The sequence below is a fragment of the Ipomoea triloba genome, chromosome 1 (genome assembly GCF_003576645.1).
Source record: "Ipomoea triloba cultivar NCNSP0323 chromosome 1, ASM357664v1".
NCBI lineage: Eukaryota > Viridiplantae > Streptophyta > Magnoliopsida > Solanales > Convolvulaceae > Ipomoea > Ipomoea triloba.
Genome location: NC_044916.1, coordinates 29,566,000 through 29,581,066, shown reverse-complemented (window position 1 = coordinate 29,581,066; position 15,067 = coordinate 29,566,000). Strand labels below are relative to the sequence as shown.

The window sequence follows — 15,067 nt, the reverse complement described above, 5'->3', positions numbered from 1 at the left end:
TTTTTTTTTTTTTTTTTTTTTTTTTTTTTTTTTTTTTTTTTTTTTTTTTTTTTTTTTTTTTTTTTTTTTTTTTTTTTTTTTTTTTTTTTTTTTTTTTTTTTAGGTGTCACTAAAAAAATCACAAAAAATTCAACATTGATATGATACTCTTAGTTTATGATATGAGGAGCCCATTTATGAGGAGGCCCAAAAGTTAACAACAAAATGACACTCTCCCTATATTCTAGTCGGACTGTATTGCTGGGATATTGTATGGTCCGAAACCAATGGCTGCCACCACAGCTTCTTCTCATCCCAAGATAACGAACGGCATCGGAATCGGAATCGGAATCAGTACCCGAGTCAGACTCGGTTGTTCTTGCTTGACTCGTCGACCTGCATCCACCTCCTCTATGGCCACTCCTTCTACTCTCTCCCCAATTCCCAATGGTCTCCTCGTCCTCAAGTCTGCCTCCACTACGCGGCGTCCCATTCGAGGTGACTCACTTGGCGGTTTCTTCACTCGCCGCCGTGCCTCGCACTTATCACTTCGAATCTCCGCCGCCGTCGCCACCGAGGAACATGCGCAAACTAGCTCATCAGGTATTTTTGTCTGGAATTCTTTGTGACATTTGAATATGCTATCTTAGCATTCCATTTCCGCTCTTCTTTATGTTTCTTGAATCTGGTTTTTTAATATGCGCATTGAATTGTTAGGGTTAGAATAGTAGAACTACGGATTACGTTCATCTGATAGATACTAATGTGCCGATATTTGATTAGACGCCGATTTTAGTGTTCAAAATGCGGTTTACCGCTAACGGTTGCTTATCATGTCCTGTAATGAAAATGTTGCGTTGATAAACTTGTTGTATTCGCTTAATAATGTATTCGGACAGGCATGTGATTTAAACTTCATTTCTGGATTTCCATTACTCTTTGTTCTTGCAGAGCGGAGTGTTGAGAATTTAGTAATCATAGGGTCAGGACCTGCTGGATATACAGCAGCAATTTATGCGGCTCGAGCCAACTTGAAGCCAGTGGTGTTTGAGGGATTTCAAATGGGTGGTGTTCCAGGGGGTCAGTTGATGACTACAACAGAAGTAGAAAATTTTCCAGGATTTCCAGACGGAATAACGGGTCCAGACTTGATGGATAAGTATGCGAAATTCTTGATCCCTTTTTGCTTTTGTCCATCCATCATACTTCTAACTATATATATAAAGAGGGAATGAAATCAATGAATGTTATATCCTTAAATTTATGCTCATTTCCCATCTAAATAATTTGTATCTTTTGCTTTAAAAGTTGTACATTTAGTTTTTTAAAGATACATCTCTTTACCTGTTAAAACTCGGGTTATGTTTTTAGTTTTAATCTTTTACATTCTTTTTTCTCAAATAGATACATCCAAACAACTCTTGATTAGTACTGTCATAATTACTAACTCTCTTGTTTCAAATTATGACTTAATAACTTGAAAAAAGTATAAAAATTTTATTTCTATCCCAATAAGTAAAATATAATTCTTATTTTGAAATTATGATTTCAAAGAATTAGTATTATACTTGTCAGAATCCTGTATAGAATTCTAGCTTTGTCTCAATGTCTTCTATTGAAATTTGAATTTCTTGAAAATTTTCTTTTGGAACTTCATATGAAACTTAATCGTTGGCATATTCACAAACAAGTCAAGTGTAATAAAATGGGAAAAGATTTATTGGTTACTATATACGATGACAAATGAGAGAAAAAATTGTGTCCTTATTATAATTTAAATTAAAGAGATATAAAATACTATATTTGTACAATATAAAGTTGAATGAGAAATGTATATGTAAGTTTTGAGTTTTGAAATAATATCTTCCTCCGTGCTACCTTCAAAACTAAAATATATGCAAAAAATGTTTCTATCAAACACAATTGACTAAATGTATTATTAAAAAAATTATGTTTTCTACTAACTTCAAAACTCAGGTAGATACAACAAATTTTCTATCAAGTCTTTTTGCTTAAAATTTAGCTAACTCTATTAAATGCTTCCAGCTAACTTGATCTATATATATGTGTTTTCAATTTTACAAAATTTTTTAAAAATTATTTTATTTAATCTATTTTAATATAGTCATCACTTTAATATTTGATAAATATATTGGACACTTATTTTTGCACAATGCGTGGATTGTCACTAGTAGTATAAATATTTTTGAAATTATGGACACGTGCAACTCTTAGTTACAGTGTATATTTCTATCCAGGATGCGGCGGCAGGCAGAACGTTGGGGAGCTGAACTGTATCAGGAAGATGTGGAATTTATTGATGTAAAAAATGCTCCTTTTACTGTGCGAAGTAGTGAACGTAAGGTGAAACTTCCTTTTGTTGACAGGTTAACCTATTATGTTGCTACTAAACTAATTCTTGCTGCAGTTTGTCACTGCATTGAGCGGTTATTTGGTCAAACTTATTTCAAAGCTATCTTCTCCAAAAAGCACAAATGCTTATCTGGTCCACCTTTAGAGGAGCTTATCTACATCAAAAAATAAATTGGTCCAAACACTAAAAGAGAGATTTCAACTAGAACTAGACAAGAGCCAAAACCCTCCTTTTCAAGATGCTCCAATAATGAGGCTTTTTTGGTAGCCTCTATCTTAATAAGCTCCAACTGGTCCTTAAAAAAAAGACAAGAGCTTTTATCTTGAATCACTTTGGTTTGAGCTGATATCCTTGTCATCTTTTTCCTATATTTTTCTATGAGAGACATTCTTTGCTGTTGTATAGAGCCTGGTGAAATTGGATTTTATGCCCCAAAAAGTCTTTTGTTGGCAATGCTAATGTGGTTTGAGTGTCCATCCAACTGTTGTCATAACATAGTAAATGTTGCATTAATTTTTACTTCCAGTTGCTGTTGCCAAAAAAGTCGATATTTTGTTATTATTATTTCATTTTCTTTAAAATTTTGATTCAAACGAAACATATTTCTTTTATTTAAAGACCAACCAACAACCATTGGTGTCAGATATTTTACTAGTGTAGTGCTACCCCACATTATGTCCTGAAAAGGTTCCTGCGCTTTGATGTTTAGACTCAAGGGTTAACATCCTTTTTTTACTATCTCTTTTTCCCTTTTTGGACTCTTGAGCTCCTTAGTATTCATACAACTCATTTACTGCTCATTCCTTTATTTTCAGGTAAGGTGCCATAGTCTCATTGTTGCCACAGGAGCCACTGCAAAGAGACTCAGATTACCTCGGGAAGATGAATTTTGGAGTAGAGGAATTAGTGCGTGTGCAATTTGTGATGGAGCCTCACCACTTTTTAAGGGCCAGGTCCTTGCTGTGGTTGGAGGTGGTGATACAGCAACTGAGGAAGCAATATACTTAACAAAGTATGCACGTCATGTGCATTTACTTGTCCGCAAAGACCAACTAAGAGCATCAAAGGCAATGCAAGATAGGTAAATAAGATAAATATATAGCTTTTGTTTTTATTTTGTTTTTTTAATCTATTTAATTTTAATAGCTTATACATATGAGAAATAGCTTGAGTTTCATATTATAATCCTTAGATTTGGTATTGGGAGATTAACTGATTTTGTATTCTGGACAAGATGTCTTTCTGGTTCTATGATAATATTATCCCTGCATGATTTCAGATTAAGCCTGCTTGTTTCTTTCATTATTTTATGTTTGAACTTCCAAATGATGGGTGTATGAACTTCTAAAACAAGCAAGCTTTTAATTTGTTCGTATAAATGTTTTTCTTAATTTTGGATACATTCCAAATCTGCTATTTTACAAACTAGGGAACTGTTTGGCCTTGTCATTATATCTTTACTTTCTTAAATGAATCAAATTACTAATGAGCAACGTATTTCAAGTTTCAACTCCCTAAATGTTTGTTTAACAGGTTGCTTATGGCGAATGTGTTTCAGAGTTTTCAACAATCCAAACATCACCGTGCATTTCAACACAGAGACTGTGGATGTTGTTAGCAACCAGAAAGGGCAGATGTCAGGGATTTTGGTCAAGAGATTAGACACTCAAGAGGAATCTGTGCTAGAGGCAAAGGGGTTGTTTTATGGGATAGGTCATTCACCAAATAGTCAGCTCTTGGAAGGGCAAATCGAACTTGATAGCTTAGGCTATATATTGGTTGAGCATGGCACAGCAAAAACCTCTGCTGAAGGTGTCTTTGCGGCTGGAGATGTGCAGGTAAATGGTTTTACATTCCTTTGTGTTTCATTCAGCAAAATCTAAGAGAATGCGATCTTTATATCTGTGATATAAGCAACTGGGTTTTGGAGCTTTATCATCCAAATTAAGCTCACTAGGAGCATACCATCCTGTTGTGAAATAACAGACAATCTTCTGACATATCTCCTTACCAGCAATAGTCATAGACTTGTAATTGATTAGGCTAATGCTCCCTCTTCAATAAGTAGGACCATGAATGGAGGCAAGCCATTACTGCAGCTGGATCAGGGTGTATTGCTGCTCTATCTGTTGAGAGATATCTTACAAGCAAAGATCTGCTTGTTGAATTCCACCAGGTATTTGAGATCTTAGAACATGATTTGGTATTGCCTAGGCCTATACTTGTTCATGGACTAGCTGATAATTTTACAAGATCACACACACCTTCATTGGGAAAACCTGTATGTATAATTTAATATGTTAGGCTAAATTAAATGTTCAACTATATTATCTTGATTTTGCCAGAAACCAACTGAAGAGGCTAAAAAGGAGCTCACAGATAGAGATGTACAGGAAGGTTTTGATATCACACTTACAAAACACAAGGGACAGGTGCAAGGACGTTATGTGAAAAACATGATTCATCATTCTTCGTTTTTTGTTTCGTTTCTTTTAATGTTTTCTGTGGATCTTATTGAAATGTCTGTTTAAACTATTGCTCTCTGTGCTCCTGTCAGTATGCCTTAAGGAAGCTGTATCATGAGAGCCCAAGAATTGTATGTGTACTGTATACTGCACCAACTTGTGGTCCATGCCGGACCTTGAAACCTATACTCAGCAAGGTGTGTAACCGTCTTGATACATAGTACACTTGTGTATAGCTGAATCAGTTTTGTTTAAGCTTCAGCTGTTTTAACATAATTTTTAGCCTGTCATTTACTGAACAGTTCAATCTGCCCCTGATTTGCAGGTTATAGATGAATTTGACGAGAGCGTCCATTTAGTTGAGATTGACATTACTGAAGACCCAGAGATTGCCGAGGCAGCTGGAATCATGGGTACACCATGTGTACAGTTCTTCAAAAATAAGGAAATGCTCAAGTAGGTTACTTTTTTTTTTCCTTGGAAATATTGAGGATGGATGCTTCTTCTTTAGTGATTTAGATTTATGTTGAAATGTTTTAACTGTGGTCATATAATTAATTGTGTATGCTGCAGGACAATACCAGGGGTAAAGATGAAGAGAGAATACAGGGAATTCATTGAAGCTAATAAATAAGGAACTCTAATAATTCTTTCATCATATTATTATATGATATATGATGTTGTTTCCTTTTATTATGTCAAATGCCTTTGTTCTTCTTCTTCTCCTTCTTCACTAAAGTTTTGATATTTGGACGTATGGCTACTTCATAAATCATTGATCTGATCTATACTTCTAGTGCTTGCCTGCTACAATTTTCTACTTTTCTACTTTTACATGACTTACAAATTATGGTCATGGTCAGGTCGCTCCTTCTTGTCTCTTCTTGACAAGCCAATATATACAGGATGAAGAATGCTTTGGTATTATTTGTCACATGATTAAAATAATATTTTATCTACCATTTGATTATCGTAATTATTTTACGTAGTATAATTTTTTCTGAATATTGCGTAGTACGAAATATTTTATTTCAAATTTTGTAAATTAATTTGGTAAATTTTGAATTTTTATTTTATTAAATATTTTAAATTAATTTATATATTGATAAAAGAGATTAATTGTAAAAAAGAATTTTTGTATTAATAAAATAAAATAAATTTTTATAAGGTGATGCATGTGAAAGTGAGCTGAGACTTTTTAAAGTGGAGAGAATGACAAATTATACCATGGTCATATATGTGTGTGTGTTTGTATGTATGTATATTGAATTTAAGAGTTAATTCCAGCAATAGTCCTCTGACTATTGTGATTTTTCAATTTTGGTCCTCGTCTTTTAATTTGGACAAATTAAACCCTTGACTATCAAAATTGTTCCGTCATTAGTCCTTTCGTTAACCAAGCGTTAGATGGACGTTAATAGAAGGGCTAAAATGGTCATTTCCTCCACCGAGCTTCTATTTCCCTTCGTTCATTTAATTTTCTTTTTTTGGAAACACATTGGTTCATTTAGTTTGTCACTTCGCGATTAGGTTTCTGTGAGAGGAGACAACACCCTTGCTAGCCCCGGTGGTGCCGGACAAGTACAGGAGAGTCAGCATGTCGTCCTGAGTTTTGGGAGAAGTTCAATAACAATAAAAGCGAGAACCGGTTTCGAATCAGAGATCTATTTGCCGATTTTTGCGGGAGGTGTTGACTGTTGAGTGGGTTAGTGGTAGTTATAACGGCGTCAAGGGACATTACAGCAAGGAAGATGATGGGGAAGAAGATGGAATTCAGAGAAATTAGAAGCAGAACCTGACCCTTACGTATGCCCATGTCAACGGATTGGATAGAGACGTCGCCACCTACTCCATTGCTCTCCAAACGTCGGAAAAGCTGAGCTGGCAACCAGTGGAGGCGTCAATGAAGGCAATCTTCCCCTGGAAGAGGGATGTGAGCGAGCACAACCGCTTACTGTAGAAAATTGTGTTGGATGTACAGAAGCCACTGCGTGAGTTGATGATGATCTGGGAAGCCATGGCTGAGTATGTATAGATGTGAGCGAGCACAACCTATGACAATGTGATAAACTTGTTGTGCTTATATGCATAAGATAACTGGAAATGGTTGACAGCCACCACTAATTATAATTATGAATTTGCAATGACCACACCATGGTGCATAAAACTCTAATAAGACATTTATTTTCTCATTCAGGACAATCTCATCAAAGTTTTCTGGAGTTAATGCCACAACACTTGAGGAGACTGCATCAATCTTAACATTGGTTCCTTCTTCTCTGTTTACATACTCATAAATGGCTTCTGCAGTTCGTGCACCTTCATTTTTTTTTTTTTTGGCTCCAAAGACCCTTTAGGAAACCATTGGATGGTTGGGTACCCAAACTCTATATTTGCTGCAAAGGCTATTGTGCATGTTCATCGCAGTCCACCTTTCTAATGAGAACAGATTTTGCCTTCTTGAAACTTGCAGCAAGCTTTTCATACTCGGGAGCAAGCTTTTTACAGTTACCACACCAGGGGGCGTAGAATTCGACGAGAATGCCTCGATCTTGGCCGACTTCTTTCTCGAAGTTGTCTTGGGTGAGAAGACGACGCCGTCGGCGAAGGCTGCCGAGAAGAAGAACAACGCTGCGATTGCTAAAGCTGTATAGATCCGTGGAATCGACATTTTTTCAGAGTTGTTGAGAAAAGGTTCAATTCACAGCCTTTACATATTAGTCATTGTAATGTTGCATGGAAGGCGGACTTTCCTTAACCCATATGGAAGCAAACTCCTTGAATCATGAATGAACGAATAGCCTGTGAAGAAGAAGCTCAATGGAGGAAATGACCAATTTAGCCTTGCACTAACGTCCATCTAACGCTTGGTTAACGGAAGGATTAATGGTGGAACAATTTTGATAGTTAAGAGTTTAATTCATCCAAATTAAAAGACGAGGACCAAATTTGAAAAATCACAATAGTTAGAGGACTATTGCTGGAATTAACTCTTGAATTTAATTATTGAGCACAAGTTTAAAAAAATATATATATATTGAGCACAAGATTTTGTGCAGAGCGTGCAGAAAATACTAAAATAATAATTTGAGTATTAAAATTTTAAAATAATAAATGTCCAAATTAATGGTTTTGAGTTAAAAATTAAACTTTAATTTACTTCCAGGTTCGCACCTATTAGCCGAAAGTGTGTTATGAGTGGAACTCTCCTGCCTTATGAGCTAGCCTGTAAAGAATCATAAGGAGGTAAATTAGTCTAGGTTGTTCACAGTTGATCGACTCAAATAAAAAAAGTCAATAGACAACTTTTACGGGATGTCTAATTTGAAACTATATAATTACCAAGTTAACTACTCGACCAACTTTATTGGGGTTGCCCTTTAAAAATTAATACGGAGTACTTTACTTTAGTACCCATATATTTCACGTTTTATATGCATTTAAAAATAATAAATGCCCTATACATATTATTGTGTCATATAGGATATTGTTATGATTTAAAATAATAAATGTCCATATTAAATAGTTCAGTTAAAAATCAATACTCTACGTTAATAACCTTCTCCTAAGCGTTATGTATTCTTTATAATTTAAACTAACTCTTTTTTTAATAAACAAATTTTTTATATTTTAAATTAGATAGTTATATAATTTTAAATATATAAATTTTATTTGATCAGTTTAAAGAGATGGAAACCAAGCTCATACTGCTCGTATTCTTCTTCGTCTTTCAACTTAGAACTTCTAATGGTATATGTCTCCCTTGCCCTATGGCCTATTCTTAAACTTTCAATATCGAAAATATTTTACTTTCTTTTAATTAATTGATTGATAACAAGGATTATATTTTCTTTTCAGGATTATATGTTAATCCAACACTGCTACGGCCTGATACGGGAGCTGGTAATATTTATTCCATCTATTCTAGCTTCTACCATGATTCTAAAACTCTTTAATATCCATTTATTTATTTATTATTTCATTAATTAATTCTGTAATGTAGTAATAATATATATAATAATTGCCAACTTTTAATGTATATATATATAATGATAATTATTTCAAATATTCCTCTCAGTTTGCTTGACTGGGAAGCCAGCATCATATTACTTTCTCGAGGGATTTGGCAAGGGAATTCACAATTGGCTAGTATATCTTCCTGTAAGTATATATTATATTAATTAAACAAAAAAAAAAAGAGCATACAAATCAAATTTCTTTTTGAATTATAAGACACAATCCATGAATCATTTACTTGGATAACAGGGAGGAGGATGGTGCGCCACTCCTGGAGATTGCATCAAATATGCTAATGATAAAAATATTACCATAGATCCAGTACCATACTATTTTGGTACTATTCTGGGCAATAACAAAGAAAAAAATCCAGGTATATTTTTTTTAGTTTAATACACCTTTTGATGAATCCATGTTCTTTAGACTAATGGATTTTTTTTTTTTGACAAATTATGTTATAGATTTCTTTGACTGGAATAAAGTTGTTATCACTTATTGTGATGGCTCATCATTCACAGGCAACTCCCAAACAATTTACAATGTATGTAGACCTTTTGTGTTTATATATATATATATATATATATATATATATATATATATATATATGGTCCCATTCGGGTGAGAACACCTCTTAATGTGAGAACATGCATATTTCTTCAGTAATGCACGGTAAGTTCTTTGTCAATGCACAATAATTATTCCAGTTCTGTGACTACTATGCACCACATCTACTACATGAATGCACAGTAAATTCTACATAAATGTATGGTACAAACCCACCCGTGCATTCTCTAGGCATGTATGGAAGTCGTATTGTGCATTGATAAAGAATTTACCGTGCATTACTGAAAAATTCCGCATGTCCTCACATTAAGAGATGTTCTTATATGAATATATATATATATATGTGTGTGCGCGCGCGCGCGATGTGTGAATTTGCAAACTAACTAAAGTGTGTGCGCGCACGCGATGTGTGAATTTGCAAACTAACTAAAATGTAAGTGTAATATTTTGCAGGGCACTAATCTCTACTTCAAAGGTGCTAGGATTTTCAATGTTGTTATGCAAGAATTGCTTCAAAAAGGGATGGGAATGGCCCAAAATGTAAGAATTTCACACTTCACTGCACATCTCATCAGATATAAAATACACTACAACTTTATATTGTTGGATTTGTTGCAGGCCGGCATCTTTAGAAGATAATTATTTGACTTTCATTTATATCGATTAAATTTTGCATTTGCCTTCCTATTGTACGTTAATGGTGTATTTAATTTAACCCTGCTAAGTATTCAGGAGTGGATCCATAAAATTTTATGAGTGGGGATGAAAGATGAAAATAAAAGAGATAATTTGAAAAATAAAAATGAAACACTTAGAAGTATAGTCATAAATATGTTAGATATGAGAGAAAATGGTCACACTTGTGTGAGACCGTCTCACGGATCTTTATTCGTGAGATGGGTCAGGTCGGGTTAAAGTAACATGCAAATGTCATACTTATATGCTCAAATATAATACTAATTAGGAATACAATTTTTGTTACTTATAAGAGAAAAAGTGTTACATTTTTCATAATAAGTAATGTTGACAAGTGCCCCTTACTTATAAGGCTAAATATAATACTTTTGAGGAAAAATGTAATACTTTTAAATTGAAATGTAAAAGTATTGCATTTTCCTTTAAAAGTATTACATTTACCCTTATAAGTAACAAAAATTTTATTCTTAATTAATATTACATTTGAGCATATAAGTATGACATTTGTGCATATAAGTATCACATTTTCATCTTGACCTGACCCGACCCGTCTCACGGTGAGACGGTCTCACACAAGTTTTTGCCGAGAGGAGAGAAAAATCAAAATTTTATAAAAAAAAAAGATATTCATAGCAAAATATTAAACATAATTAATTTGATAAAATGGTTTGAATAGAAACACAATTAAAATTATATGTACAGCTCACTATTAGTATAAACGAAGGGTAAAAATTTAGGAAAAACAATTAGATTCAACCCCTTAGACCTTTCTTAGGTTAAAGACATAACTTACCATCTTAGTTTACATTGTGTTTATATATATATATATATATATATATATATATATATATATATATATATTTCCTTTATATATATAAATATGTACTATACATATATATACACGAACGGGCTACTATATACAGGGATGGGTGGAGCAGTGGCCCCACAGTGGATCCGCCACGGGAAGTATTATTATTATTATTATTATTATTATTATTATTATTTTATTTTTGTTGTTGTTGTTATTGTTATTATTTTATTTAGGCACTTTTGATTGGTGGTTCTGCGGGAGGGGTTGCGGCTACACTTTATTGTGATGGATTTCACGATTTGTTCCCTCATACTACTCGAGTAAAATGCTTGTCAGACTCTGGATATTTCTTTCCTTCGTAAGATTATTTATATATAATTAAAGTTCTATATATATATATTATTTTTAGTTTGATATATCATATGGTTACTTGTAGCCAGTAAATTTTGACAAAAAAAAAAAAAGATTATAACTTTTGATATTTGTGTATATTTTAATTCCTAATTAACAGGAAAAGATTCGATGATGAAAACAACAGTTTTACAACAACATTTCAAGGATTGATCACATTGCATGTATTTCTCTTCTTTTCTTTGTTTGCATCTTCAAGAAATTATATATAAAAGCATTGGTGTGGGTATATATATGTTTTGTTCTTTACTAGGAGATAGCAAATAAAAATTAACGATGCTACACACCCCTAATTTTACTACTCACAAACCAACTACTCTATGATGTGGCAAAATTTTAGACATTAAGTAAAGTTAATTTTTTTAAAAAAATAATCAGTAATGTCTAGAATTTTACTACATAGGGAATGATTATAATGGGTTGTGAGTGATAAATTAAGGATAACCAACATTTTTCAATAAAAAAAATTAATTTGGTTTTATATACAATTTATTTCTCGTGAAGATATCTAAAAACTAATAAGTGTGAGTGAAGGTCGTTATACCCTTTGTTTAAGTTCATTTTTCGTTATTTTTTTATACATTAAAGATAAAAAGGGAAAAAAAATTTAAAAAAAAAACAATGAGTTTATTTTGAATTCCTACTTAGGATAGCGTTTTAAAATAAACTATTATTTTAAGCTTTCTATGTTTTATCAAACAGAGTTTATAATTTATTTGTAATTTAAAACAAGTATAAGCTCTATCAAATAGAGTCTTTTTTTTTTTTTTTTTTTTTTTTTTCTGAAAAGGAAATGAAAGTGTTAATTAAAGAACTGAGGGGGGACTTGATAGCCATCCAAGTAGTTTGTAGAGACAGCTAGAGCCCCTAGTTAGTTTATGGGTCTCAAACAGAGCCTATTACTATTATACAATAATATAAATATCTAAAATCTACATAAATCTAAAATTTTAATATAGATTATTAATATTGAGCATCTATTTTTACACATCAGGCATAAAAAAAAAAAAAAACTAATTTATACTATACAATCAAATGAAAAGCTTAATTTTCTTTAATTTGTTTAAATGGATCAGGAATCTACTAAGTCATTACCCAAAACTTGCACATCGAGATTAAGTCCACATATGGTAATTACTATTTAATTAGTTATTCTTAATTTTAGTTGTTTCAGCTTTAATATGAATCACAAGTATATGTACATCATATACTTATATTAATTATTGTGAACGTACTTGTGCATGGATGCAGTGCTTCTTTGCTCATAATGTGCAGCAAGACATCCAAACTCCTATCTTTTTCTTGATGTCTGCATTCGATATTTTTCAGGTTAGATGATAATTAATATTTTATGCTAAATGCACCATGTGATATATGACATTTGTTATATGGAATAAAAAAAGAAAAAAAAAAGAAGAAGAAAATTAAGCCGTCCATTTGTGTGTGTTTAATATGCATTGTGTATATGTATTTGTTTATGATCTAATTTCATTTGTCTTCCATTTCCATTCATAGTGTGGGTTACATATGTTGTTATTATTCCTTTAATTAATATATTTCAGGTGTCATCAACTTTTATACACAATGAAACAATACAAAATTGCATTGTGAATGAAACTGCTTGTTCAAGTGAGATTTATAAAGTCTTACAAGGTTGGCATTACTTAATTTAAGTACAAAAAAGTAATTCTTGCTATACATTCACACATGTATATTAGGAACTACTATACACACATCATGATCAAGTAGTTTTGCGTTTTATGTATGTATATGCATGTATATTTTTCAGATCTAAGACTAGAATTGTTAAGTCTATTGCCGAATCAATCGAATTCTTCATCAAAAGGGGTCTTGATCACCTCCCCTAAGGCTCATGGACAAATACAATCTGCTAACTGGTACTTAGACATGGTCATTGAAGGGAGTAATGAGGTATTATAATAAACCTAAACTAATTATTTATCCTTTGTAATTGATCATATATTATATTTCACTACATATATATCTTCTTTTTTTTTTTTTTTGACAGACAATTGCAAAATTATTTAGAGATTGGTACTTTGACAATAGAGACGTTCATATAATTGATAAATATCCATATCCGTATTCCAAAAATTTTTCAACAGTACCAAATAACAGTCTCACCTGATTAATTAACTGTGCATGCATGGATGACGTATAGTGTGTGATCGATCATGCACAACATCCTATGGTTTGTATGTACTTAGATTGTTGTAGTTTACAGAAGTTGAGCAACAAAAATTTATTAATTTAAAAGGATGACTAAGCTTCTGCTGCACACTTAAAAACCATGGTGAGTATCATAAATATTAAATATAGTATACTCATTCCTTCTCATTTTATGTGTTTGGTTCGATAGGCTTGATCGAAGTTATTTTTAATTCAATTTTTATTAATATTTAATTTATTATTAGTATATAAAATTTATATATTTAGATACTACATTACAAGTACTACTAAACACAAAAAATCAAATTTAAAAATAGTAAAAAAAATAAGTAAAGGAGATTAAATTTAAAAATAAGTAAAAAAAATAGTAAAAATAAAAGTAAGGAAGAAAGAGTTGATTTGACCAATGAATATTAAATATGACAGAGGTAAAATAATATCAGCTAGTATATATTTACTCTAAATTTACGTTGTTACTTTTGTAATTATTTACAACTAAAAGTGCATTTACATAAAAGTACAGATTTTATTATATAAATTAAAACTAGCTATATATTGACATAACATTTTGTGTACCTTTTCCCCGAGCACTGCTGACTCTATTTCAATGTAATATCTATTCATGATAACTACATAATTACTTTTTCAACCTACTTAAGCTTCACCGAGGCTCGAACCCACCCCTTCCATATGGGAGTGCAACCGGATGCCACTGGACAATAAAGTTTTGGCACATTTTTTGTACCTAAATTTACATATTTACTATAAATTTACTTTGTTAATTTTAAAATGCACCTTTGTACGGTGAGTCATTAAATATTATACTGTTTGTATGATTTTTTTTTTGAAAATACTGTTTGTATAGTATTAATTCCTCTTGTCGTAATATACGAGATGTATTGGTTAGTGCATGTATCAGCCAAAAACATTATTAATAGCACATTTTGACATTGGCAAAAAACTTGTATGAGATCGTCTCACGGGTCTCAATTCGTGAGAGGGATCTAATCTTTGATTAATAATTTGACTTATTAATCATGAAACGGTAAAAAAAAATTGACCCGTTTAATGAATTGAGACGCGTGAAATAGTCCCACCCAAGTATTACCACTTTGACATTTATTTGTGAAACCATTCACCTGCATGCTTTTGAATTGTCCGCACCAAATAAAGAATATTAGAAATATAATGCAAAGTTTTAATAATGGCATTTTCTTTTTATTGGTATTGCTGCTATCAATGGGAAGAATAATACTTTCATCAAGTGATGTTCAAAAGAAGAACCAACCGATCTTTATTGGAAATTAATTCTTGGAATTGTTCAAACATATGGAATTAATGATAGTATTAAAGCGTTCAGCGCCAAACTGTTCTCATGAGTGTTGTTCAAAGGTTTTACACATGGGGTAATGGTTGTCATTGGTGTTGGGTGAATTCTGAGAATGCTTGGTAGATATGATATTGAAATTGTATTCTACAATGTTCTAAACATGTGAAACTAGCTATATATATATATATATATATATATATATATATATATATATATATATATATATATAT

At 32.1% G+C, this 15,067-nt stretch overlaps 2 protein-coding genes and 1 pseudogene across 2 annotated transcripts; 2 read left to right on the top strand and 1 right to left on the bottom strand.

The window, feature by feature from the left end:
- The first annotated feature begins 232 nt into the window (after positions 1–232).
- LOC116032592 (thioredoxin reductase NTRC) lies at positions 233–5,725 on the top strand. The gene is made up of 10 exons (XM_031275241.1): positions 233–582; positions 931–1,138; positions 2,238–2,343; positions 3,169–3,434; positions 3,912–4,191; positions 4,422–4,529; positions 4,699–4,785; positions 4,911–5,015; positions 5,144–5,274; positions 5,392–5,725. The coding sequence occupies exons 1-10, from the start codon at positions 267–269 to the stop codon at positions 5,450–5,452; spliced, it is 1,668 nt and encodes a 555-aa protein (XP_031131101.1). The 5' UTR covers positions 233–266; the 3' UTR covers positions 5,453–5,725.
- A 938-nt stretch (positions 5,726–6,663) lies between these two features.
- Positions 6,664–7,678, bottom strand: LOC116012164 (annotated as a pseudogene).
- An 829-nt stretch (positions 7,679–8,507) lies between these two features.
- LOC116012154 (pectin acetylesterase 8-like) lies at positions 8,508–13,466 on the top strand. The gene is made up of 11 exons (XM_031251635.1): positions 8,508–8,568; positions 8,677–8,721; positions 8,897–8,979; positions 9,085–9,208; positions 9,297–9,376; positions 9,853–9,939; positions 12,394–12,447; positions 12,569–12,646; positions 12,880–12,970; positions 13,107–13,249; positions 13,347–13,466. The coding sequence occupies exons 1-11, from the start codon at positions 8,508–8,510 to the stop codon at positions 13,464–13,466; spliced, it is 966 nt and encodes a 321-aa protein (XP_031107495.1).
- Positions 13,467–15,067: the final 1,601 nt, after the last annotated feature.

Coding starts and splice junctions, on each gene's coding strand:
- LOC116032592 (XM_031275241.1), top strand. CDS start 267: ATGGCTGCCACCACAGCTTCTTCTCATCCCAAGATAACGAACGGCATC. Junction 3,435..3,911: donor TCAAAGGCAATGCAAGATAG/GTAAATAAGATA, acceptor AATGTGTTTCAG/AGTTTTCAACAATCCAAACA. Junction 5,275..5,391: donor AAAAATAAGGAAATGCTCAA/GTAGGTTACTTT, acceptor TGTATGCTGCAG/GACAATACCAGGGGTAAAGA.
- LOC116012154 (XM_031251635.1), top strand. CDS start 8,508: ATGGAAACCAAGCTCATACTGCTCGTATTCTTCTTCGTCTTTCAACTT. Junction 8,569..8,676: donor TCAACTTAGAACTTCTAATG/GTATATGTCTCC, acceptor TTTTCTTTTCAG/GATTATATGTTAATCCAACA. Junction 8,722..8,896: donor ACGGCCTGATACGGGAGCTG/GTAATATTTATT, acceptor TATTCCTCTCAG/TTTGCTTGACTGGGAAGCCA.